The sequence below is a fragment of the Peromyscus eremicus genome, chromosome 23, assembly GCF_949786415.1.
Source record: "Peromyscus eremicus chromosome 23, PerEre_H2_v1, whole genome shotgun sequence".
NCBI classification, from domain to species: domain Eukaryota; kingdom Metazoa; phylum Chordata; class Mammalia; order Rodentia; family Cricetidae; genus Peromyscus; species Peromyscus eremicus.
The window spans coordinates 36,179,109-36,206,352 of record NC_081438.1 but is presented as its reverse complement, the minus strand read 5'-3'; the positions used below and the strand labels follow the sequence as shown (position 1 = coordinate 36,206,352).

At 45.5% G+C, this 27,244-nt stretch overlaps 1 protein-coding gene across 8 annotated transcripts; it reads left to right on the top strand.

The window, feature by feature from the left end:
- The first annotated feature begins 328 nt into the window (after positions 1-328).
- Positions 329-27,244, top strand: LOC131898084 (putative sperm motility kinase W). 8 transcript variants are annotated; one of them, XM_059249157.1, is made up of 8 exons: positions 5,238-7,751; positions 12,973-14,550; positions 14,964-16,834; positions 17,908-18,022; positions 18,152-18,284; positions 19,740-19,880; positions 21,469-21,541; positions 23,356-27,244. In XM_059249157.1, the coding sequence occupies exons 2-3, from the start codon at positions 13,031-13,033 to the stop codon at positions 14,986-14,988; spliced, it is 1,545 nt and encodes a 514-aa protein (XP_059105140.1). In that variant the 5' UTR covers positions 5,238-7,751; positions 12,973-13,030; the 3' UTR covers positions 14,989-16,834; positions 17,908-18,022; positions 18,152-18,284; positions 19,740-19,880; positions 21,469-21,541; positions 23,356-27,244. The 8 variants fall into 8 exon arrangements, with proteins under 8 accessions (XP_059105138.1, XP_059105140.1, XP_059105139.1 ...); XM_059249156.1 differs by having other exon boundaries at positions 14,964-16,997; XM_059249160.1 differs by having other exon boundaries at positions 14,964-18,022; positions 23,356-23,403; positions 23,738-27,244.

Sequence of the window (27,244 nt, the reverse complement as noted above, 5' to 3'; positions counted from 1 at the left end):
TGCACTCCTCAGGGAAATAAATCAAGAAACTCCAGTGCGGAATTCCTCAGGGATTGGAGATATTCCATATCTGAGACCAGCTGCTGAGGGAGGGCCACAGGTGTTAATATTCTGACCCACCCTTTGAAATCCCACCCCCTTGGCACGGCCCTGCATCCTGACATAAAAAGCCTCATTCTAATCAAAAACTTCTCCTCTCTCTCTTCTCCTTTTGCTCCTGGGAGGTATGCACCCCTTGACCCCCCCTCTCTCTCCCTCCTTCTCCTTTCTTTCTATCTTTCTAATAAACTCTGAATGTCTGTGTTGTGAATTACTGGCTGCTGCCGCTGCCGCTGCCGCCATGCCCCCATGGCATGCATCTGCCCAGTCTGCCACTGCATCTGCCCAGCATGCCAGCAAGTTTTCCCCCACATGTGGGCCCTGGCCCAGCCAGCCTTGATCCCTCGAGTGCAAATTCATAGCATTGGCACCCAACATTGCCAGGCACACATGAATATCATAGCAAAAAACAGCTGACATATTCAAAAGTCAATTAACACCTAACACCAATACCCCTTTCTCTGGAAAAGTCCTTGACCTTCCAGGTAACAGCTTTGGTCATAGCTTATTCCTGCTACATATTTCTGAGGCCTGCAGCAATATATGCCTGTGGATGTTCCAACTGCCAGGTGGATATTTCCACCTGCTGTTGTGCAATTAGGCTCACCAGAGCAACACAAGGGGAGCAAGCCAGTCAGCAGTGTTCCTCCATGGTCTCTGCTTCAGTTTCTGCCTCCAGGTACCTGTCTGCATTTCTGCCCTGTCTTCTCTTCACGGTGGACTGTAGCATGTAGATGAAATAATTGCTTTTCCAAAGTTGTTTTTGGTCACTGTTCTATCACAGGAAGAGAGAAGAAAACTAAGACACCCTAGGAGACAGCAGGGCCCCAGAGCTCACTGGTCAGCCAGTCTTGTCAGTTGGTGAGCACTGCATTCAGTGAGAGAACATGGCTCAACAAAAACTAAGAGTAGAGGGATTAAGGAAGACACATGGTGCCAAACTCCTGCTTCCACCCATGTGGACACCACATGACCACAAACACACATGCACACACATACACATGCATACACCACACATACACATGGCTACACATGCTCACTCCACACAGATGAATGGACACATAGACCACACATATACAGACTTACACATGTGTGTGAATACACACACCAAAACTTGTGTACAGATATAAACATACCACACACACATACATTGTTAACTGTTGGTTCTTTCAGATAGTATTGCCTTCTTTTATCATTTGGACTTTCAAGTTTACTACTGATTCCTGTATCTCTCCTTGTTGTATGAGTTTGTTTCTTTAGTAGGGAAGAAAGTAAAGATGGGTGGTGATAAAAGGACTGTGACGCTAGGAGAAATCCTCCTTCCTGGCAAAAGGACTCTAGCGATGATGGCCACTCAAGTGGGAATCTGAAGCAGTTTCATTCCAATAAGATAAAGTATGTTTCTATGGACTTCAAGAATTCTCTGGGAAGGGGAGGTCCAGCACAAGCAAGAAGCAAGGTATTTTATTTAATATGAGGCCTGTGCTACATGACGGAGGAAGGGATCTGGAATTGAGACTACTTGCAGGGGTCATTGTTCTCTGTTTGGTGTGAGTAGGAGTGACACAATCAATGTGTGACTTTGTGACAGTAAAGAATCTGCTTTGACTTCTGGACATGTTGGTTGGAGTGGGGATGGGTAGTTACTTTCTTTGCTAAGCTCATGTTTATTGGTTACTATTCTGTTGTAATAAAAGTTCATAAACATGGAATCTTTTTAAAAAAAAAAGATTTATTTATTATGTATACAATGTTCTGCCTGCATGTATGTCTACAGGCCAGAAGAGGGGACCAGATCTCATTACAGATGGCTGTGAGCCACCATGTGGTTGCTGGGGATTGAACTCAGGACCTCTGGAAGAGCAGTCACTGCTCTTAACCTCTGATCCATCTCTCCAGCCCCTAAACATGGAATCTTAAGAAAGAGCATATCTGGCTCATTTTTGGAGGGATAAGAGCCAATGTTGTTGGGGCAGAGGCATGGCAACTATTAGTAATCTTGAACGCAAAAGGAAGAAACTGAGTGTCACATCCTTAAACTCAATCAGGGAAAGAGAGCAAATGTAGACTAGGCTGTCTCATCTTAAAGACAGTCCCAGTGATGGACTTCTGTCACTAAGGTTCCTCCATAGAAAGTTCCATGTAATATACCATCAACTCTCCCTATGGGTCTATGTGTTCAAATGATCAATTTGTATGAGACATTTCTAATTCCAAATACAACAAGTGTTTTGTTAAATGTATCTCAGATGTAGTAAACAATTTGTTTCTAGATGGTGAATTTGTAGAAGACATGGATGTGGCGCTAGCTATAAGAACTGTGTCACTGGGGGATAGAGACTCTATTAATGATGATCTCTGACCACCATAGCTTCAATTTCTCTTGAAAGACTTTGAACAAATAAACCCTTCCTCCCTAGAGTTGATTCTGGTCTGGTCTGGTCCCAAACATGAGAAAAATACCCAGGGCACTGGTTGTGGTACAGAACCTGATCAAAACCACTGTCAGTTCTGACAAGTCATGATTGGTTGGTTGCCTGTGGTGACGTCACAAGGAGGCATTATGAAGAATGCTAGCAACTAGTCCATGTTAGGCACTGCCTGCTCTGTGCTCCTGTCCTTATATCTTGGAATATCTTTTGGTTACAGGGCGATTGGACTTAAAATTGGCTTATAGACTAGGAATCTCCAATCTTTTAGTCCTTGCTAGAGTGAATTGTTTCTGGTTTGTTGGTTTTGCTTCCAGGGGTTAAGGTTTGCTGTTTCACATTTACCTTTATATTATTGGTTTATACCCTAGGTTTGATATGTGAATGTCTTAGCTAAGTATCCATTACTAACCAATTTCGTATTGATAATTCATTTAGTCTTAATGTTGGCTGATTTGCTAACAACTCTGTCTTTTTCCTCCCAGCTTCCTTCATCCATGACCTCCATGTTTCCCACCAACTCACCATCCTACCTCCTTGCCTCATTTTTTTTGATCTCACAAAAGTATTCACAAGTTTCTTTTGACTGTAATTAATATTATTCTGCTCCAATGTGGTGAGGTACTTAAGCCTTCCCAGGTCTGAGTGCTGAGGGACATAGAAAAATACAGTAGATAGCAATTAATAATTTTGACATCAACCCTCCAAATGAATAATTCTCTGATGGAGGCAACCATGTTAATCATGGCTGTGAGGCCACAGACTCTGATATTATTTGCTTCTCTCTGTAGTTTCTCATGTGCAATAACAGCTGCGTTATCTCCCCATTATCTGTACTATAATGTGTCAATTTCATGATCACATCTCAATCTTATGGGTACTTACATCTGTGGACCATCTTAAGATGACTCATTATTAAGTTGTATAACTTTCATAAATAGAAAGATTGGATTGCTTTATCACTTGATCTATTGTTCCATGATGCCTGTAAGACACTTAGACTCCATTTAATATCATTAACTCACACTGACATAAGAAAATAGCAATTTCTCCTCAGCTTAAGGACAAACTACATACAATTAGCTGATTTAAAACCTTCCTGGCAATGAATTGTAAGTTAAATATCCACAGATAACACACAAGTACAGAGTTATAGCTTTCTGATTTGTTGAACCATGTTATTACACACAAAGGGACCTAAATTACTATGCCAGTGTTTCTTGGCAGTTTGGCCTGATAACTCAGACCAGGGGCTAACCCCCTACACAAATTCCTTAGCAATTATCACTCTGTATGAATGCCTCATCTCAATTTAATGATACAAGATTCAAGGTTCAGCTAACTAACTAATTATTGTTTAGGTCCCAAAATTTATGCGGATGACAGGAAACACAATTAACCAATGGATCAAGTTCAGAGAGAAACAGCTTTATGTCCAGCTAAATGCAGGAAAGATTTCACCATTAGCCAGGGCTACAGAGGATGATCTAACTTCACAGACTTGAATAAAGAGCTACAAGTTTCCCTCCTTTTTCTCAGGGGTTACATGCAGGATAATAAAATGTATTTTTTATGCTTGGGATGCTTTCAATGTCAATGCCTGAGCACTGGGTGCCATGTGCCATTGCCTTTACTTTACAGCCTGGCAGCCTCAGGTTTCCATGGTTGCTCACTTCCAGACAAGCTGAGTAAATATCCCTGTTAAGAGCTGCCTCCTGGCCTGAGAGAGACCTACACTTTCACATTCTCTTAATCACATAATGTCAGTCTATAATTTTAGTGACATTTAAGAAATATAGAATAGTACATGACTTCTTGATTTCTTCCTTAGACTCTCAATAGTTTAGTCTTTTTCTGGCAAAAGTGTGACAACATCATGACTTGTTCACTCTCTGGATCATATGTTGGTGAATGTACCCACTGCACTCTGTGGAACATGGCTCATGAGGTCAGAATATATGTTAGCACATCGGCACACACAACCATTGTAATACACATAAACTGGCTCATGAGATCAGAGGATGTGGGACATTCTACATCCTGCCCCAGCACACATCTCATCTCAATTCCTGCAGCCTGGCTGGTGCGGTCAGAAGGGATACCATTCCTAGATCATCCACCATCAGGAAGTTATCCCACCTATAAACCAGCACGGTGTGTCTCCACACTTGAGCTCAAGAAGAACACAGATGAGCCTAGCACAACCAAACTCTGAACACCAAGCATCAATTTAAACACTCCCCAACACAAAGGAAACAGAAACACTCAAGTAACAAACTAAATCTAGATGAGCCCATGACAAAAGCAGAAGTAACATGAAAAACCCAGAACAATATTGTTGTGGCTGTGTCTCGAGACCCCTAAGCAAGACCACCACAGAGCTGATATCTGATGCAAAACACACAGGGGTTTATTGATAGCAAGCAAGCCCAGGCTTGGTCCATGTCCAACACTCGACACAGAGGGTGGAGGAGGACGGCACTGAGCTCTCAGGGTGAGGGGTTTTTAAAGGGAAAAACTGCAAGCAGGGTGGCACAAGCCTTGGCATCATATGATTGGGTAAGTGTGTGTAACCTTTGAATTTACTGGTTGGGGGTTACAGTTATCATCTTCGGGGCAGGCCTGGACAAGTCCCAGGCTTCGTCCTTGAGCTCCCTTGGGGGTTGGCTGGCCTAGCATGTACTGACTGTGGGGTCTAACTCAGTGGCCCAGGCTCTGTCCTTGAGATGCCATGGAGGCTGGCTGGCCTCACATGTTCAGATAGAAACATGCACATATCTCTTAGTTAGTGAGGGGTCCCAGACAGTAAACAACTGGCTGAACCTTGAGCAGTCAGAGTACTTGCAGAAAGGGAGCTACTGCAGGGACTATGTCATGGCCCTCCTAGAAACTGCTTGCTCAAGTCTCAGGACACTGAAATTGAGGCCTGATCTCTGAGAGAAGACTGACAGCCTGTTATGGCATCTTTTGGTCCTTTCAACATAACTCCTCCCAAAATGATCAATCCCAAAGTAGTGGCCAACAATAAGAGAGACTTCAACCAAATTCAAGGTTGGATAACAAGGAGAGCCCAATGGCAGATGCATGGATCTCCCCGGACAAGGGAAATAAAGAGATCTCCTGGGTGAACTGGGGGCAGGTGAGGATGGGAACATGAGGATTTGGGTTGGGAGGTGCATGAAGGTGTACTCTACTGAAAGAGAAGACTGGACAGGGGAGCATAATGGGGTCAGATAGAACATGATGCAAGGGGAACTCCCCAAAATCTATGAGAATGAACTCAACTAAGATGTCTAGTAATAGAGGATACACAGCCTGAACTGGCCATCTCCTGTGATCAGACTGTTGACTACCTCAATTGTCATCAGAGAGTCTTCATCCAGTAACTGATGGAAATAGATGCAGAGACCCACAAAAAACCATTAATCCTCTTTGGGTTCAGGGAATCCTGCTGAAGAAGGGGAGGAAGGATTGTGGGGTCAGTGGGGTCAAGAACATCCCAAGATAACAGAAAACAACTAACCTGGCTCATATGAACTCAGTCTGAACCAACAACCAGAGAGCCTACATGAGACTGACTAGGCCCTATACATATGTCTGACAGCTGTGTAATTTGGTTTATTTGTGGAACTCCTAACAATGGGAGCAGGGTCTGTCCCTTGGGCTTTGGCTGGCTCTTGGGAACCTATTTGTGAGTCCCTGCTGTGCACTGCTCTGCTTCCCAACATGTACTGCTCAGTATAATCCCAACTGGACAAGTCCTGACTCACAGAAGTGTAGAGAACACTGAGATAAGATGTGGTCTGTAGATGCAGAAGAAAACTTGGCTATTACTCTGGGAATATATTGGTGTCATTGGGCTGATACTGTTGTTGGCTGTGGGATTGAGCACTTTTGAAGATCTGGGTGGTGATTAGGATAACCCACATGGCAGAGACCATGTCAAGGAGGGAGTGATGCTCCATTTGTGGAAGCAAACTGCCCTTGATAGGTAAGGCTTGTTATTATGCATGCCTTTCCTGATCTCACACAGCACCTTACTCCCCACCTTGCCCATTACTGGGACCCCAGGAGAGTTAAACCACTCTGAGAGCTGTGGGCTATGGAAACCACCTGGTGAGACTTAAGGAGGACAGCTCCACAGCGATGTAAACCCCAGTAAAGCAATGTGGAATGACATGACCATTGACCTTCAGCTGTGTCTTGGCCACAGCATACCTCCCTTCCCACCTTGGTTTTGAATTATATTCAGTGTCATAGGTCAGTGACCAAGATCTCATATGGAAAACAACACCCAAATGATGTTGATCCTCCATGGATTGTAAGAATGAAGTTAAAGACAAGGACAAAGGGCAAGTGGCATGGCACTCATGACTATGGGATCTGCTCGTTGCTGGTTCATTGCCCACCAGAAAGAAACAGATGGAATCCTTACCATGAGAACTCTTTGGGAATGAAAGCTCAGCAGAGTGGGGAGATTGATTGGAAGACAGTGTCTTCTGGAACATAGAAACTATAGGTATTTCATTCTGGAAGCAACTATGTATTTTGAGATTGGAGTCAATTTTGGAATACGCTCATTCAAGGAGGACATGACACTTTTAAACATGGTCAGTTCAAGGTCATGCATCCCATGCTTTTTAGTGTAAATGAGAGAGGGCTGGGGGAGAGAAAGAACCACAGATTGACTGTATCAGTCATGGCACCTAAAATGTAACCTGACATTGCCTGACTAGAGACACATGCTTAAGATCACATTAACTACTTAGATAGGACAAAGACATGTCAGAAGAATATTGAGATGACAAATGCTGTATAACCAACTGGACAACTCTGCTGATGTCCACACCATTATTTCCTTCCATTGGGTTGACTTGTGTTTCTATAAATCTGAAGTTAAATAAACTGTGCCTCCTGTCAGTAGATCTTTGCCAAGTATTAGACCACACATGAGAATAATTAGTAGTTGAGTGGCTGGAAACAAGAATGTGAGAGAAAAAATGAAAAATCACTATGGATTTTGCCAAGCCTTGATTGGACCGTTGCATGTGACATCACATGGAGTCCAAGTGATGTAAGCTAGATATCAGCCAATAAAAGGGCACCACCTAGGGCTGAGTTTGTCTTTGTACTTCAGAGAAGCAGTTGGTTGGTGGGAGAGCAGTTGGATTCAGTTGCTTCTGCTAGATTTGGCCTTTTCAAAGCCTGTCAGATCTCGACTTAGTGAGTATATTTCTCAGGTTTTCAGTTTGGGCTTTTGTCATTTGGTGTATATTTATTGCTTTATTTACATCTTTAGTTTGGGCTTTTATTTTTGCCTATAAATGCTTTTTCCTTATTTCACCTCATTTTCCTTTTATCAATTTCTTTGTCAGTTTTGCCTTTGTTCTTGTGTAATTCACACATATAGTGGTATATATTATCTCTATATCATGAATTTGATCATGACTTCCCATATCTGACTATTTTGCATTTTGATCATATTGACATGCTCTATTTCACTTACCCACACATGGAATGTGACAAGTACTTCAAAATGATCTAAGGTTCTTTCCTCTGCTTGTTCAGGATCCCTAGAAAACAAAATGTGACAACTGTGTTTGTGGAACTGGAATATTTGAAGTAACACTTTCTCTAGTTCTGAAAGTTTTCCTGAAAAAGGCATTTCATTCCTTTGATGTCCGATTATAGGACTTACCTCAGTGTTGTGTGTATGTTCTGCTTTGTGTCAATTTGTATGTGTGGACGAGTCCTAATGTTCATAGGTTAAGGAATCCTGAAAATGAAGTATGGTCTTCTTCTTCTTCTTCTTCTTCTTCTTCTTCTTCTTCTTCTTCTTCTTCTTCTTCTTCTTCTTCTTCTTCTTTTCTTCTCATTTTTTCAAGACTGGGTTTCTCTGTGTTGTTTTGGTGCATGTCCTGATCTCACTCTGTACACCAGGCTGGCCTTGAACTTACGTAGATCTGCCTGTCTCTTCCTCCCGAACGCTGGGATTAAAGGCATGTTACAACACCACCTGGCAAAGTATGGTCTTCTTAATGTGTTGTTGAATTTGGTGTGAGCTATCTCTCATTAAGGATTTTCTAATTTATGTCAGTCAAGGATATTGCCTGATACTGGCTCCTTTTTAACTTTTATTTACTTGGTTTGAGAATAAGGGTAATGCATATTTTATGAGAAAAAGTTGAAAATGCTCTTTCCCTCAGACTTATAGGATACTAAAATATCTGGAGAACATTGCTGTTAGATGTTGAGATGGTATAATTCATCAGTGAATTGTCCTGGTCACTGTATGAGTCTTTCTTGATACTCAATACTTTCAGAGTGTTTTATCTAGTTTTATTTCCCAGACTTTAATTTTCTTTTTGACTTATTATTTCCTTCCTTCTTGGATTTATTTTCTATTTTTTTTAACAGGGGAGGGAGGAAATGGCCAGAGCTTGCAGAAGGACAGTGATGTGTGGACAGATCTTCCTTTCAGACAAAAGGTCATTAGTAATGATGCACTGGACACTGAGGGAGTTTTAGTCCCACCAGACAAAGTGTGTCTTCATGAACTTCATGGTATTTGGGGGAAAGGAGTTGCTTCAACACCAAGAAGCAGGCTTGGTTTATATGAGACCTATGCTACATGACAGAAAATGGGATCTGAAACTTAGGCTACTTGAAGAGCTCATTGATTATATTCACAGGATGGGTGGGAGGGGTATGGTCAATGTGTGACTGTGTGACAGCAATGAATCTATCTTGGCTTCTTGGAAAGTAACCGGAGTGGGGTGGGGATACATAGCAGCCTTCTGTGCTAAGGGCATTAGTCCTTGGGGCAAGAACGTGGATGGAAAAAAATAATTTAATAATTTAACTGAAAAATAATTTAAAAAATCACTTTGGTTTTTTGCCAAGCCATGATTGGTCCATTGCATGTGACATCACATGGCGTCCTTGTGAGGTATGCTAGATACTAGCCAATCAAAGGCACTGCCTGAGGCTGGGTTCTGTCTGTACTTCAGAGAAGCGGTTGGTTGTTGGGAGAGCAGTTGGACTCAGTTGTTTCTCATACACTTGACCTTTTCCCTGACCTGTTGGATCTGGATGTAGTGAGTTTGATTCCTAAGTTCTCAGTTTGACCTTTTGGCAATTGGCTAATACTTATTTATTTACATTATTGGTTTTGGTACTAATTTTTCCCTGTAATTCCTTTTTATTCATTTCAACTGATTTTTCTTCTATCAACTTCTTTTGTCATTTTTGGCTGTGTTCTTGTGTATTTTACAAATTTAATGTTATGTATTAAATGCATAGGATGAGGAATTTGGTCATGACTGGTATCTGGCTGTACTCTACTTTGATCATATTTATTTGCTATAGTTCACTTCCTGGCCCATTAAAATGGACAATTACTTCCTATTATACACAGGCTATGCCCCTGCCTCCTCATGACCTGGAGTGAACAAAATGTGACACTTGTGTTTGTGGAACTGGCATGTTTGTAGTAACACTTTCACTAATTCCACGTTTTTGCCCGAATTAGGCATTCTATTCCACCGATGTCTGATTTAGGACTTACCTCAGTGTTGTGTGTATGCTGTGCTCTTTGGCTTTTGATGAATCTTGAGTGTTCCTGGTTAAAGACGTCTTGAGCATAAAGTCTGGTCTTACTAATGTGGTGTTGAATTTGAGGTGAGCTATCAATTATTCTCATTCAGGTTTTTCCAATCTGTCAGTCACGGATATTGCTAGATACTAGAATCTTTTTGAAATGTCTTATATGGTTTGAAAATTAGGGTAATACTTCTTTTATGAAATGTGCTTGAAAGTGTGCCTTTCCTCAGTTTTATGGACTACTGAAATACTTGCTGATCATTGCTGCTAGTTGTTGAAATTGGACAAGTTGATTTCCACTTTGTTGGTTTTGGCTCCTGGGATTTAGATTTGCTGTTTCATATTTATATTTATGTTTTTCAGTTTTCTTTATATTTATTCTTCTTTCATACAGTACATCCTCCTGTATGTATCCATCCTGACTGCATCCCCCCCTCCCTCCACTCCTCCCAGTTGGCCCTCAGCTCCTCTCTCCACCAGATCCACTGCTCCTCTGTTTCCTTTGGAAAAGAGCAGGCTCCCAGGGAGAGCAACTGAACATGGAATAACGAGATGCAATTAGATTATATTTAAATTGTTGTTTTTTTCTTTTTTTTTTATAAATGTGTAAATACTTTTGAAGAAACATTTAATTTTTTGTTCTTTGAGAATTTAATTTAATTTTTATTATTAAAATGTTTTCTTTTCATTTTACATACCAACCACAGACTCCCCAGTCCTCCCTCCTCCCACCCCCGAGCCTTCCTCCCAACCCACACCCCGTTCCCACCTCCTCCAAGGCAAGGTCTCCCACGGGGAGTCAGCAGAGCCTGGTACATTCATTGAGGCAGGTCCAAGCCCCTCCCCCTTGCACTAAGTCTGCACAAGGTGTCCCACCATAGGCACTGAGTTCCAAAAAGCCTGCTTATGCACCAGGCATGGATCCCGATCCCACTGCCTTGGGCCCCCCTAGCCAGTTCAAGTTAAGCAACTGTCTCACCTATCCAGAGGGCTTAGTCCAGTCCCATGGGGGCTCTTCAGCTATTGGTCCACAGTTCATGTGTTTCCACTAGTTTGGCTAGTTGTCTCTGTACTTTATCCCATCATGATCTCAATGTCCCTTGCTCATAGAATCCCTCCTCTCTCTCATCGATTGGACTCTGGGAGCTTGGCCTGACACTCAGACGTGGATCTCTGCATCTGCTTCCATCAGTTACTGGATGGAGGCTCTATGATGACAGTCAGGGTATTCACTGTTCTGATTACTGGAGTAGGCCAGTTCAGGCACCCTCTGGACTATTGCTAATAGTCTAAGGTGGGGTCATCCTTGTGGATTCCTGAGAACTTCCCTAGCAACCTGTTTCTCTCTATTGCAATGATGTCTTCATTTATCATGGTATCTCTTTCCTTGCTCTCCCACTCTGTCCTTTTTCCAGCTCAAACCTCCCCATTCCCTTATGTTCTCATCCTCCATTCCTTGCCCTCCATTACCCCACCTCACCCCAGTTTGCTCATGTAGATCTCATCTATTTCTCCTTTGCTGGGCTATCTATGTGTCTCTCTTGGCGTCTTCATTGTTAGCTAGCTTCTCTGGAGCTGTGGGTTGTAATCTGGTTATCCTTTGCTTTACATTGCTTTACATCTGGTATCCACTTGTGAGTGAATACATACTATGTTTATCCTTCTGAGTCTGGGTTATCTCAGGATATTTTTTATATTTTTATACACATTCCCATAAACAATTGCATGATACATTTCCATACAGGCCTACACTGTACTTGATCATATTCCCCTGTACTACATCCGTCCGTCCCCCACCATATCTTTGTGACTGATACTGTGACTTTTACACAAGCCTAGCCCTCTCCTTCCTCATGACCAGGAGAGACAAAGTAGATCCTGTTTCTGTTTGTGGACCTGACTTGTCTCCTGTAGAACTCTGTCTAGTTTAGCTACTTTCCTTAGAACACAACAGTTCTCTAGCCACTGTACTGAGTGTGGATTTTTCCGACAGTCTCCTTATGTGCTATGCTGTTGTTCCATTTTTATACATGTTATTCTGCCATTGGGACTGTGAACAAAGGGCTCTTTAGTGTGTTGCTGAGATGGAGGTGAAGTATCAGGGACTCTGATGAATGATCTTCACATCTATGTTTATCAAGGAAAGGAACTCACACTTGCTCCGTTCTTTGAGCTTACTTGGTGGTGGGATCAGGCTAACACTGGCACAGGGATGAGTTTGGATGTGTTCTTTGCTTTCTCTTTCTTGAATTATTTTCTATAATCCTGGTCTTCATTCTTCTGCAAAGCTTTGAATGATTCAAGGAATCTATGAAATCTGGGCTCTGCCTTGTTTGGAGCTGTGTTTGTTGCCAGTCCAAACTGGTTGCTTATGACTTATGTGTTTAAAAGTTTTTTATTTTGTCTTAACTCAATATTCATACATGTCTAGGAATTCCTTTCATATTTTAAAATTTTCTGGAGTTTAAAAACTGTAACATCCCTGAAAGAGCTTCTGGACTGTAGTTGTATCAGTTACAACATCAACTTTTCTATAGTGTAATTTGTATCTGATCTCTCTCAATCTGCTTTGTTGAGGGGTTTGCACATCGTGGCACATCCTTGAACAGAAGCAGCTCATTCTTTCAGGGATCTCAGGATTTTCCTTTGCATGCCAACTATACTTATACCAACTCTGATCTTTCCTATGATTCCTCATCTGCTGTCTTGGGTTTGGGTTCTTCTAGTATTTTTATATCCTTGAAGAGCATCATTAGATTGTTTGGGATATATCAGATTTCATAACAGAGAATCCCAAGATATGTCCTCCCCTTCTAAAACTGCATTAAACTTTTTCTTTCAGCATTGTGTGGGTCTGAAATTTCCCACAAGATAAAGTGATTAAAATTAAGCAGAACACCATGGTCAGCCACATGGAAGAGGACATTCTTAAAAAGGATTTCAAGATGTTAACATCTCTAGGGTGTGGTTCATTCAGGGAGGCGAAGCTGGCCTGCCATCTTCCCACACAAACACGAGTGGCTGTCAAGGTTCTTGAGAAAAACACCAACAGTGTTGGTGACATCAGCACTAAAGTGAACATCCTTCAGTCTCTGGAACATAGGAACATCGTTCGATTTTTTGACATGATCGACACACTGTCAACCACTTACGTGATTATGGAGTATGTGGCAGGAGAAGATCTGGAGAGCTGCCTCAGGGCACTGGGCTGTCTAAAGGAGGAGGAGGCTAGAGGGATTTTCAGGCAGGTGGTGTCTGCGGTTCACTTCCTCCACCAGAGAAACATCGCACACCGTGATATCAAATTAGAAAACATCCTAGTCGATGCAGCAGGAAACACAAAGCTTTGTGGCTTTGGGATGGCAATTGAAATCACAGAGGGGCAGATGTTGGAGGAGATCTGTGGCTCCTTGCTCTATTGGGCCCCAGAGATCTTGGCAAGAAAACCCTATGATGGACTGGCAGGTGATATGTGGAGCTTGGGTATCGTCCTATATGTCCTGGTCACAGGGCACTTTCCATACATGGAAGAAACCCTTGAAGGTATGCACAGGGTCATCACCACCACAATGTATCCCATTCCCTACCATCTGTCCAAACCCTGTCACATCATCATTGCCCGACTACTCATGGTCCCCACCTGGTACCGATTCACAATCTCTCAGCTTGTGGAACGACCATGGCTGGGCCCCATTCAAGAAAATGTACTGCCTGCCACCAAAGAAATCCTGCCCAGGGTCGTGGAGATTATGTGCACCATCGGCTATACCTGTGAGGAGATTGTGTCATCCCTAACTCACAGGCGAGAAGATAATCATGTAATGGCTACGTGCAACATTCTCAAATATCAGCTGAGTTGTGGGGACAGCCATCTTCAAGATCAGATGCCCTGGCTAACTAGCAGCCCTGCAGGTCCTGTTCGCCTCCCTCTCCCCTTGACCAGGAGAGCCAGTGAACCAGCGTTTACAACCGGTACACAAGCTGGGAAGAGTCACTTTAAGGAGGAGGGTGTGGAAGAAAGAGGCAAAAGATGTAGAAGCTACACCATGCCCCACACATACTCCCTCCCGGACGATCTGCCCTGTTCAGACAACACAGTCCCAGAAAGAGATGCTCTTATGGCTGATGTCATCAACACTGCTACAGGGGACACTGCAGTCAACAGGAATTCTGTTGACCCCCTGCCTGGCAATCTCCCCTCCCCTGAATCAGTCTTGGATGCAACACCCACAGGATTTCTGAACCTGGACTTCTCTGAAGAAGATTCATCCCAAGAGTCAGACATTCCCAGTGACCAGCCCCAGGTGGCACCCACAACATCTGGATCCAGGCCATTCAGGGTCTGGAAACTGGTGAGGAAGCGAATCTCCCATGCCCAGAGAGCACTGTGCTGCTGCTGCTGCTGCCTGCCCACCCCAAGGTGAGCCCTGAACCCTTGCATCAGGGGTTCAAGGAAAAGAGAGGACAGTGGAGACCTACATGGAGAACAGTAGGTTGGGCCACACAGATCAATTCCTACATTGTCTATTCAATATGCTATTTCAATATCCTTTTTAAATGAAAAGTTGTACCCACTCAGAGGGCCCAGAATTTCAGATGTGTGGTACATTAGATGGCAAATTCACAGCTTCCTGTTCATGTAAATTCCTGAAAGGTTGAGGGAAAAGCAGATAGCATAGCATGGGGTCCACAGGGTGGGAAGGAAGGGAGGAGAGTTTGGCTAAATGGGGCAAAGGGTCAGAATGGAGGAATCAGGAAGAGAAATATGGCTCAGAACTTTCATCTGCCAAAGTCACTAATAGAGATGCTTTCATGTTTCTTTCTGCTTTGAAGTGTGGAAACTGAAATGGCCCAATAGAATTCCAGACCTGGTGAGGAGTGAGTGCCACAGAAGTGAGCCAGAACTGATCTCCAGTGTGCCAGCTCCCTCCAACCCAGGGCAACAGGCTCCTGCCTACATTCATCCTCCAGCTATTGGGTCTGAGCTGCCACTCTGCATCTCTTTCAGCTTAACCCAGCTTCAGAACTGTTGTGGAACAATGCGGGATCGTAAGGCACATGGACCCCATGACCCTCTCCCTTCCTAGCCTTGGTTGTGCTTGTAGGACCACTCACACTGCATGGAAAACAGCAGCCTCTACCATCAGGAAGGATGATTATACCAACCTCAGCTGCTCATCATCTTGGTCACTTTAACCCTCAACTTACTCTGTGATTGCCTTTTGGAAAGAACAGCAAGACCTGTGTAAATCCTCTGGAGAATGGAGATGGGTGAAGGAAATAATGGGGACGAATTGAGAACAGTTTTGAGACAGGAACATGGGACATGAGAGTTGGTGTACATTAAGGAGTAGAGTCTGTTCTGAGGAACTTCTTGTCAACAAAATAACATGAAAGAGATGTGTGTGCTGAGCTGTCACAGGGGCCGTGCACAGTCTACAGCAGGAACGAACCTCCCCTGAAGTGCAGAGTAGGAGGGAGCTAGGGATAGCCAGCAATGAGGAGGAGAGAGCCTGCTCCGATGGTTCCTAGCATGTGTCAAGGCACACAGGTAGGATGTTTTCTTGTAAATAACATCCTGTTCTTTCCTACAGATCTGGGGTGTAGCAAGAGAAAAGTGCAGCACTATTGGTCAGTGTAGTCACGTTCTCTTCAGTGCTAAGTAAGTCCTGTCTGTTATAGTCACTAAGAGAGGCACTTTCTTTATTCTTTCTGGTTTTATTTGGGAAAGTGAAATGGTCTACTTGAACTACAGTCTTGGTGTGGTGTGGTACAACAGGAAGGATCCAGGCTGGAAATTTATGTCCTGTGTGATGATACATTAGGGCTACAGGTTCCAGTATCCATCCTCCAGGTGTAGGGTCTCAGCTCCCATCTTCCCCATCCTTTACCTCACTGCTGCCCCTGCACTGTTGTTGATCATCCCTAAGTAGTCACGTGTAGCATCGACCCAATGAATGTCTACATCCCTCATGGTTCCTGCAGGACCAGGGTTCCCCGGCATCTAAAAGTGCTGCCTCTGTCAACAGGACAGACTCGCACACAGTCTCAGGCTTCCCTCCTCTTTGATCACTTCATCACCTCCAAACTGCTCTCTGACAGTCTTTTAGAAGATGCAGGAAATGTAAATCCAGTGGGAGACAGAGGGATGGAGATAAGGGGTGCAACAGGGGAAAGGAGGTGGAGAGGATGAAGAGGAAATGAGAGGACCTGGAGAAAGTAGAGTCTGTCCAGAAGAGCTTACCTGAAATGAGTCAGGAGAAAAGGAGGTTTTGCTGGGTTAAGGGTCTGAAAAAGTGAGACCAGGAACAAATGTCTCAAACAGAGCAGAGTGTGACCTTGGGTGTAGTGCCAGCCATGAGGAGGAATGGACCCTGTTCTGATGGTTCCTGGCATACGTCAATGTAGTGAATTATGAGGCTGCTTTGGAAAGGGGTTTCCATTCTGGGCTACTGAAGAAGGGTCTGGGAGAAGAGAAAGGTGTTTCCATCATGCAGTGGAGTCCTCTCCTGCTCCTGTCTGACATGTCCTTTGGCAGATCTGATGACATCTATGTCTTTGTCTCCATAGCCTTCTCCATTCAGGCTTCCGATGTTGCCCCCCACCTCCTGATCCAAGAATCTTACATCATTTTTCCATCTCATGGAGGGATTGATAACTGACATTGACCTTACATTAACATTGTTCTGTCCCAGTGTGGGAAGGTAAGTAGGCATTGCCAGGCCTGATGCTGAGTATTGCCTCTACAAGAACAGCAGCCATGGGAATTCTCTATGACCAATGCCCACCACTGGGGTCAGTCTGACAAGGAAACCTTGATCATCACGGAGTTCTTGATGACAGCCCTTGGTGCCGTGTGAAGCACTGGTGAGTGTAGTGTCTGAACTGGGTTCCAGGTCACCTTCTAGGTAGGGAACAAATCACTGATTTGGGAAGAGGAAATGAACTCAGCAGGGACTCGAGGGTACTAATCTGTGTGAATCAGGCACCTGAAGGTAAGGTTGAGTACAGTAAGTATCTGTGTGTGGTAGAAGATGAGTCTCTGAAGCCTGGTCTTGATTTCATGAAGAAAAGGATCCCATGAAGTAGCATGTGCCAGCATCCCTGACACAGAGGGAAAATTATCACTGACTTGCTCAACTGAAGAGCAATGGGAGACTGAGAGACTGCAGAGGTGTGACAAGGGAGGAACCATCTTCTCTGTTACAGTTGGCCTCCAGCTCCATTCTGACCATTTGACCCTGGCCTGTTAGCAAACACTAAGGCAAACTAAATGCTCTTGCCAGATTTCTTCCCAGTGAATGACAGCCAGCTTGTGCTGTCACTTACTTCTAGAACCCTGACTGTCTGGTGAGTCCCATGTGCACAGAAGATCAGTCAGTTTGTTCAGGAAGAGAGAGAAATTTTCAGTTTGTGGGTATCACCTGGTGTCAGGCTGGGTTTCTGCTGCATATCAGTGAAGGCAGGGCTGAGAAGTGGTTGAGGATTCTGTTGAATTCTAGAAATGAGATAGGGAAATTTCCTGAATCCTCATTTGATAGTTTACTTTTTTTGAGACTGGATCTCACTATAGCCCTGTCTATCCTGAGACACTCTGTGTAGAACATGCAGCTCTCAACCTCACAGAGATTGACCCCCTCTCTGTCTCCTGAGTGCTGTGATAACAGATGTGTTCTCCCATGTCTAGCTTTATGTACTGTATGTATAGCATCAATGGTAAATTCCTCAAACATTTGAGGGAAAGGAGACAAGTTCTGTGCTTCTTTCATCCTGACAGGGTCAGGAATTGAACTGAAGGTTCTGTCATCCAGGATGGACTACAAACAGCAGCAAAGTCCAAATCTAACTTTCAGAATAGAAGTCTATGTCCACCACTGAACAGATACCTGGAGGTGAGAACTGCTGTCATGAATTCTTCTGGGGACCCCGGTCAGTGGGCTGGAGGAGGTATGCACTAACTGATACATCCTTGGGAACAAGGCACAGAGCATTCAAAGGCTACTTTCTAACCCTTTTCACAGGATCCCCACCTGAAGACCAGGCACAAATCCCATGACTTCAACCTGACCAATCAGGAGAGTCCAGATTGGCTACCTGGTCTGATTGATTGAGTTCTTTCCATTTGAGCCTTGAGATCACAGCTGAGGACTCAAGGTGGGTCACTGAGACAGCTGGTGCCTGTCTTGGGATGTTGAAGGCAGGCCTCTCACTAAAGGACACCAGTGGCAGAGGCATTGCATGAAGCCATATATTCTAGATAGCAGTTTCCAGTTCTACTCATCTGACACCCAGATACTGTCTGCTTGTCTGCTGACCTCCATGGCTACTCTTGCTCATGGGTCCCACAGTGTTTTTGTTACTTGTAAAAACCACTTTGGGTTGCTTTATGCCACTGAACTTTGTTCATACTTTCTGGCTAATGGGAAGTCAGGGCCACAGGATTCTGGATTCTAAACCAACTGGGACTCTGTGCAGTCCACTCTAGACAGTTAGAGGTGATCAGCCCCTCCCAAGAACATTGTGGACCATCCCAGGAAGAGCACTGTACTATTCCATGTATTTAGTGTTCTGTTGTTCATGTTCTGGCTCCTATGACCTGAATATTTTGCATATGAAAGAAAGCAGGGATCCTTGTCTTTTGGGACATGATTGTCACACATAACACAATCCTCACTAGTATCTCTTTTCTGAAAAATGTCCAAATTTCATTCACTTGGGTATGTGCTCTTTGCCCAGTATGCTCTTCATGTATTTATTCCATCTATTTATTTATCTCTCTACTGAGTTATTTATTCATTTATATATCCATTCTATGTTTTTTATGTCAGTATCTTGATCACATTCATATCCCCATCACTTCACACCTGCTCTCCACTCCTACAACTGCCCCAATAAAACAAAATTTAAGAGAATAAAAAGGAAAATAAGATAAAATAAAAAGTGGAGACTTAAAGCCGGGCAGTGGTGGCGCACGCCTTTAATCCCAGCACTCGGGAGGCAGAGCCAGGCGGATCTCTGTGAGTTCGAGGCCAGCTTGGGCTACCAAGTGAGTTCCAGGAAAGGCGCAAAGCTACACAGAGAAACCCTGTCTCGAAAAACCAAAAAAAAAAAAAAGTGGAGACTTAAAGATCTCCTCGTGGAAGCTGTAGTGACCGAGTGTGACAGAGAGAGTCACACTGTGAACCCCTCTGTCCACATATCTTCACTTGTCAGTGCTCATTGCAGAGTCACTGGTCAGTTCCAGGCCTCGGGTTTCTACTACACTAATTTTGTATTTGATACTGTCGTCTGTCCTTTGCAGTTGGCACATTATCTTCTTTCACTGTGTGGGCATGCAAATTTAAAACTCTGACTTCAAACTCGCCAGTACCACAGTACAAACTCGCTTCTAAATAAAGTGACATGGTTGATCTGGAGATGGAGAGCAGATGATGAGAACCAGACATTGCAGAGGCAGCAGGAAAGAATTGGCTAAGGGAGAAATTTGGAGAGGATGGAGGAGAGAGAGGGGAGGAGCCATGGGGAGAGGGATGCACAGTAGGTCTAGTTTAAGTGCTGCGTATTTCAAGTTCCCCTAGAGTCCCTTTCACATGTCCTTCCTCTTTAAAGGGATGAGCTCTCTACATCAGGAGACAAACGGTGGCAATTAGGTGTGGCCTGAGACAGCAGAAGTCGGAGCTCTGCAGGAAGTCCAAATGGCAGTGTGCCCACTTCCCCAGCATGAAGGGTCTCTGTCCAGCACAGGAGGAGGTAAGCCAGCTACTACAGGATTCTCTCCAGCAAACCTTAGTTATCAAGGATCCAGGGCTGGTGTTTCACAGCATCCTTGTCTGAGGGGGCCATGAGCCAATACCAGGTACAAGCTACCCATGACAAGAACCCATGGACCAGTCTGCAGGGGAATAACCTGCAGTACTCATTGATCTGTCCACCCTTCAGGTGTCTGGTCCTAGTGGAATGTTTCCCCACATGAGGGAAAGACAGCTCCTCCCTCTCCTCCCTCTCCTCCTCTCCTCCCTCTCCTCCCTCTCCTCCCTCTCCTCCCTCTCCTCCCTCTCCTCCCTCTCCTCCCTCTCCTCCCTCTCCTCCCTCTCCATCCTCTCCTCCTCTCCTCCTCTCCTCCCTCTCCTCCCTCTCCTCCCTCTCCTTCCTCTCCTCCCTCTCCTCCCTCTCCTCCCTCTCCTTCCTCTCCTCCCTCTCCTCCTCTCCTCCCTCTCCTCCCTCTCCTCCCTCTCCTCCCTCTCCTCCTCTCCTCCCTCTCCTCCCTCTCCTTCCTCTCCTCCCTCTCCTCCCTCTCCTCCCTCTCCTCCCTCTCCTCCCTCTCCTCCCTCTCCTCCCTCTCCTCCCCCTCCTCCCTCTCCTCCCTCTCCTTCCTCTCCTTCCTCTCCTCCCTCTCCTCCCTCTCCTTCCTCTCCTTCCTCTCCTCCTCTCCTCCCTCTCCTCCCTATCCCCCCTCTCCTCCCTCTCCTTCCTCTCCTCCCTCTCCTCCCTCTCCTCCCTCTCCTCCCTCTCCTTCCTCTCCTTCCTCTCCTCCTCTCCTCCCTCTCCTCCCTCTCCCCCCTCTCCTCCCTCTCCTTCCTCTCCATCCTCTCCTCCCTCTCCTCCCTCTCCTTCCTCTCTTTCCTCTCCTCCCTCTCCTCCCTCTCCTCCCTCTCCTCCCTCTCCTCCCTCTCCTCCCTCTCCTCCCTCTCCTCCTCTCCTTCCTCTCCTCCCTCTCCTCCCTCTCTTTCCTCTCTTTCCTCTCCATCCTCTCCTCCCTCTCCTCCCTCTCCTCCCTCTCCTCCCTCTCCTTCCTCTCCTCCTCTCCTCCCTCTCCTCCCTCTCCTCCCTCTCCTCCCTCTCCTCCCTCTCCTCCCTCTCCTCCCTCTCCTCCTCTCCTTCCTCTCCTCCCTCTCCTCCCTCTCTTTCCTCTCTTTCCTCTCCATCCTCTCCTCCCTCTCCTCCCTCTCCTCCCTCTCCTCCCTCTCCTTCCTCTCCTCCTCTCCTCCCTCTCCTCCCTCTCCTCCCTCTCCTCCCTCTCCTCCCTCTCCTCCCTCTCCTCCCTCTCCTCCCTCTCCTCCCTCTCCTTCCTCTCCTCCCTCTCCTCCCTCTCCTCCCTCTCCTCCCTCTCCTCCCTCTCCTCCCTCTCCTCCCTCTCCTCCCTCTCCTCCCTCTCCTCCCTCTCCTCCCTCTCCTTCCTCTCCCTCCTTCCCTGCTCTTGTATTTGCAGCCTTCATTTATCCCTGTGTCCTGCCCATCAGAAAAGACACAGTCCCACTGCATGCTGGTCTAGTTTACATGTTTGTGAAGGGGCCTCACTGTAGGGAGTTTCATCAGAACCATATTTGTCTCCTAACAGGAAAGTGACAGCAAGATGGAGGAAAATGGGTACCACTCCGGATGGAATGCTGGGACATTGCTCCACTCCAGAAGTGAGTAGGCCTTACCTAGCCTAGGGCACAGTGGTCAGAGGTGGGGTCAGCACTCTTAAAACTACTTTGTACCCAGGTCCACTGGGTACAGCGGTCAGGCCTAGACAGCCTTGTTGACCATAGCGCCGGGGCTTTCCACTAGGCTGACTGCTTGCTTGTCCTGCTGGGATAGTTGTCTAAAGTGTTGTCGGGTGCATGTGACAGGCAGACAGCCTCTCCATGCAGTGAAGGACGGCCACTGAGATGGGGATGAATGCCAAGGCTCACCTGTGTGCATCACATGGCTGAAAGCATCACTGAGACCACTATATAACCGTCTGTAGCAGATGATTAGTGTTTGGTTTCAGGTCTAAACTTGACTCTGGCTTAGAAGTTAGGAAGAATGAGTCTGCTCAGGCAGGTCTGCCTCAATCCCAAGGGTAGGTGGTCACTTAGCTTTTATTACAGAGGACAAGAGATAGATAGATAGATAGATAGATAGATAGATAGATAGATAGATAGATATAAACAGCTGAGGCATGGCTACAGAGGGATATTGAGATGACTTGGTGTAGGTGGCACATCTCTCCCCTCTGATCCTAACACCATTGAGATGGAACAGTTTGAATCAAAGATGGTGAACATCTTCTCACACCTGTATGTTGTGACATCCATTCTGTCACTGGCCAGTGACTTAGTCTGTGTTGGGTTCCAGAGACTGGGGCACGGGGATTCACAGAACCTAGCAAGGGAAACCAGCCAAGAGACAATGGCCTGCTTGCTCCTCAAGATCATGGCTTGTCTGTTGGTCAGTGAGTGACCACTAAGGCAGTCTTCACCCTGATGCACTTAACTGAAACCAGGGCCTGTGGAAGGGAGTCTTGGGTACTATGGCCAGGCATAGGGTCTCTCAGGAGACAGCATATGTGGACAAGGTCTCCAAGCCCTGAGAGAGGTATCTAAGAATGTGACTCTTAAGAACCAGAGTTAATGTCCAAGTGGCCAGGTGAGTATAATGTGAACTTTTTATATCGCTGGCCACTGCAGGGAGCATGTGGTGGCCTTTAGACTGTGACATGAGAGAAGTCAGCTTATGATGAGTTTCAAACACTCAACACCATCCTTCCCCCACTGCCTGCCTCCTGAGGCAGCAGGAAAAGGCGCAGACAATACATGCCATTTGTACCAAGATATTTATATATACTATTCCAAAGTTGCTCAGTAATACTCTCCTCCCAGTGGAGAAAAGTGAGTCCCAGTGATGCTGGGTAGCTTGCTCTTTTGCACAGAGCCTTACTGGTTGGGACTGTTTACATTCCTCCCAGGTCACTGACACAGATAGGATGACTAGTGTGATAACAGCCTGGGTCTCCTGTAGTCTCAGAGGTCAACTCCAGAACTCTCATTGACCATCCTTTTCTCCTCAGATCTGCAGCTTCTTTTGGACATGTTCAGACAAACCTCATCTTCACCAGATGTGCATCCTGTCTCATCTAGGCAAGTGTTCAGTGAACTGGGTGCAGGAAGCACAGCGTCTAGAAACAGACATGTTGGTGGAAACTACTTTTCCTTCTTGATCCTAGAGCTTGTTTATGGGACAGTAGCAGAGCAGCTAGGACAAACCAGTCCCTGCAATCAGGGCTTTCCAAGGAGACCCCATTGAGTTCTCCCTCAGGAAGTCACATGGGAAGAAAAGGGTCATCATTCCTGCCTCATTAGGTCCTGAATTCCACCAGAAATAAACCAGCTATTTTCTGAAAGGCCACAGGTCTAGGGTGGTGAAGGAATCTTTCTGCCAGCCTCATCCATTGTCTAACATAAGCTTTTTCTTCTAGGTGCCTGGCCATATCCTGAATCGTGGACCCCGAGAATTCCTGACCTGAGTATGTGCACACTAAACATTAGTGACATTGAGGAACAAGAGCGCCTCTCCCCTCTCCTTCGTAGCAGACTAGCATGCACTGTCTGAGCTCCAGAGGAACTCAGAGGCTGCACACAGCAACAGGAGGACATGCTGTGGAGGATGATGACACGGTTTCTCTTCCACCATCCAACTACAGACAACCACCCCAAATTACCAACAAGATCTGGGGAATCTACAGGATCATCCCCTTGTGAAAAGTACCCAGTGGGTACTTACTGCTGAATCCTGCCCACCTTAGACTCCTTTGCATTTTCACAGTTCAGAAAGTCACCTATGCCTCTCTGTCCTCACAGATAACAAAGAAAACCTGCCTGATCAGGTAAAGAAGTATCTCAGAAGAGCCTTGGGAATTAAATGTGCTTCTCTTTCTGAATTCAAGAGTGGATCTCCTGAGAAGGGCAGTATCCATGGACCACCTGTCCCAGGCCTCGAATAACATGGAGAGGCAGAACTTGAGGTCATACATTTGGCCCATTTCTCACTGGTTTAGACAGAAACAATTTATAAACAAATACTGAAGTACTTAATTAGAATTACAACTTAATTTCTATAAATTGGAATTCAGAATGTTTTGACACCTGGAGGAGAGAAATCCAAAGCTATATGAGCTCTCAGGTTCGACCAATTGTTATTCTGAAGGGGGACAGATGTTTGCACTTCATCTATAGACTCAGCAAAATCCAGTCTGATGCTCAAACACAAGTTGGAACAGCCAACAGGACCTAAACCTAGAAGACATGGCAGAGGACTGGAGAGATTCATCCAGATCCCGATCTTCTTCTTCCAGGACTTCCCACCAAGCCTCAGAGATCTACAAAGGGATACAGGGAAGTAATGGAGACTGGATACATGGACAGAACAGAAAGCTCAGAAACAGACCCAGTGAGATCCTGCCAGCTGATTTTCTCATAGTCACCCATGAAAATCAAGGCAGAGAGAATGGCTTGTCCACAAATGACTGCAGAAGAAGATTTAAAAACAAACAATAGGGAACCCTTTGAAAAACTGAACACAGTCACCATTTCAATTGACCTCAAATCCAAACACTGTAATGTTCACATAAACTTATAGAAGAGGACTACATAATTTCCTGCCTTATAAAAAGGAGGATCAGAAATAACACAGAGAAGATGAACTGTGGACTCAGGATGCCTGCTGCCACCAGACATGAAATACAGAGGCTGGAGCATGGCTGGAGCAGACACTCCCCCAGGACATCTAGAGAGAGCCTGGTCCCTGACACACCCCAGCAGACAACAAATCCCTGACAGTGAACATTGTGTGGCTAAGAGGAGGTGGAGGTGTAGTGTGTGCTGTGTGGTGTGAGGAGGGCTGAAACCCATCACATTGTGTGGGATGGAAATGAGCTGTCCAGCTGATCTGATAACAGCACTGTGTGGATGGTCCAGTCACTGGGGAAAGCAGCAGGGCTGACACCTAGATACTCACATGTGCTACCCAAGCCCCTCCTCTTGTTAACAACTTACATACAGGGTCAGTGTAAGGACATGAAGGACGCCTCTCACCCACACTCACCACATAGTCCTCTAGGTATTAGGACTAGATATTCAACTCCCCTTCTGCTGTCCCACACACAGTGCTAGATTCTAGACCATGCTAGACATGTCTCCAACCACAATGTACTAAGCCATGGGGAAAGTTATCAGGCCCTGTTGGACACTTGACCTCCTGACAAGGACACACAGTTACCGCTTGGTTCAAAGACTCCTGGAATCTTCCTGCACTGACATACAACACTAGGTATAATGCAGCATGAGACACTACAGCCATGCATCCTCACTGGTACTACCAGCTGTCAGACCATGATAAATAACCCCTACATCACACACACACACACACACACACACACACACAGACACACACACACACACACAGACCCTCTAATACACTTCTAAGTATTGGGCCATGCATGACTTCCCACCAAACCACACAATGACTGCCCTGTATCAGGCATTGATAAACAAACCCTCACACATACCTCACATGTATTCCTAGGTCTGGATCCGGAATGTCATTCACATAATCCTTTATTAACAGCTACTTATCAGGCCAAACAAGACACTCTCTTGCCACTGTACCCAAACACTCTGCTACTATTGGACCCCACTTGACACCCTAACGTCACTGAAATTCCACATACACTGCTAGGGTTCAGGCCCTCTTGAATAGCACACCCCACTGCCACAATCTACAGTGTTAGTATCAGGGCCCAAAGGATATCACATTTCATCAACCCATATATCCGTGTTGGATACCAGACCTGCTGGGCATTGCAAACTCCATGGCAACTCATACAAGGCTAGCTGACGGCCCTGGAATGCACCCATCACCCTGCAGCTGTCTCACATGCACTGCTAGGTGTCAGGCTCTGCTGGCTCCCTCAGTGCCACACACACACTCTGAAGTGTCAAGCACATTTGGACATCACGTCGTGCACTGCCAACCTACTTCAAAATGGATGATCAGACCCTGAAGGACATCAGCTCAGCCATAAGCTGACACTCCGTAGGGATTGTGCAGAGCTTGACACCCCATTCTTCCACTGCTCCCCTCTGACATGCAGTTATCATCAAACACACTGGACACACCACCCCTGTGACCACACACCCACTCTAGGTACCAGGTCTAGTTTGACTTCATTCCCCACATTAGTCGACAGCCATCAGACCATGCTGGGAACTTTTCCCTAGTCAGGTCTTCCACAATACTTAGAAATTTGCACATCTGGACACTCTTCTTCTGCTGAAGACACACCCACACTGCTAGGCATCAGCTTCTACTGGACTCCTTCCTATGCTCTACCATGTGCTGGGTCTCAGGCTCTACTGTTAGTTACTGGGCCATGCTGGACATTAACCCCTGTCCAAACCACAGTGCATATAAAGTGCTGTGTGTCAGGTTCACTTGAACACAGGCTCCATCACACATGTCATGCTAGGTACCAGACAATGTTGACACACACCCTTACCCTCGATATACACTACTGACCTGACAAACACTGCAATTTTAAAGGCTCTGCTAGACACCTCCATCACTGACATATACAAGTTTCTTGCTATTATGCTCTTGTATATTGAAGTCTATTGTATGCATACACAATAAATGGCTTCAAGCCTTACCCAAAATAGCACCATTCTGTTGACAACATACACTACCAGACAGGGGCATGGGTGTAAGCACGGCTGAAAATTAGCAGTGCTTTGGCAGCAGCAGTATGGATGTAGGAAGATTTGGGCATCCAGGCCTCAGGCAGGTGTCCAGCAAAGCCTGAATCCAAGCAGTGTATTTCAGGCTATAGTGGCATGGGTAGGAGTGTCCAGCAAGGCAGTGGTACATGAGTGGGTTTGGGAGCAGGACTGGTGGGCAGTAGCTAGTAAGGCTTGTTGTGTGGGCAGCCCCTGATAGTGGGATGAGTCTCTGTGGGAGAAGAGGGGGATGCTCTGCTGCTGTGTGTCTTATGAACACAATGGTGTATGTTGGGTGGCAGCAGTTGGGAACTGTCTAGATCCATTAGGACATGACATCGAGCAGTCTATGTAGGATACCAGGGGGGTTTGCAGCCATGCCTGTTCAATAGTGATATATGTGGAGCAGTGTTAAATATGATGTTATAAAGAAAAGTGTGTATGCACGTGCGTTTGAACTTGGGTGAGTGGTCAGAGAGTGTGCTACATTGTCATGGGGATAGCTGTCTTAGAAAAAAAGAGTCAGTGACTAGGCAAATGGAATCTCAGAGTCAGTATATTATTAATGAAGTTGATCAGAGAAAGTGTCTTCAA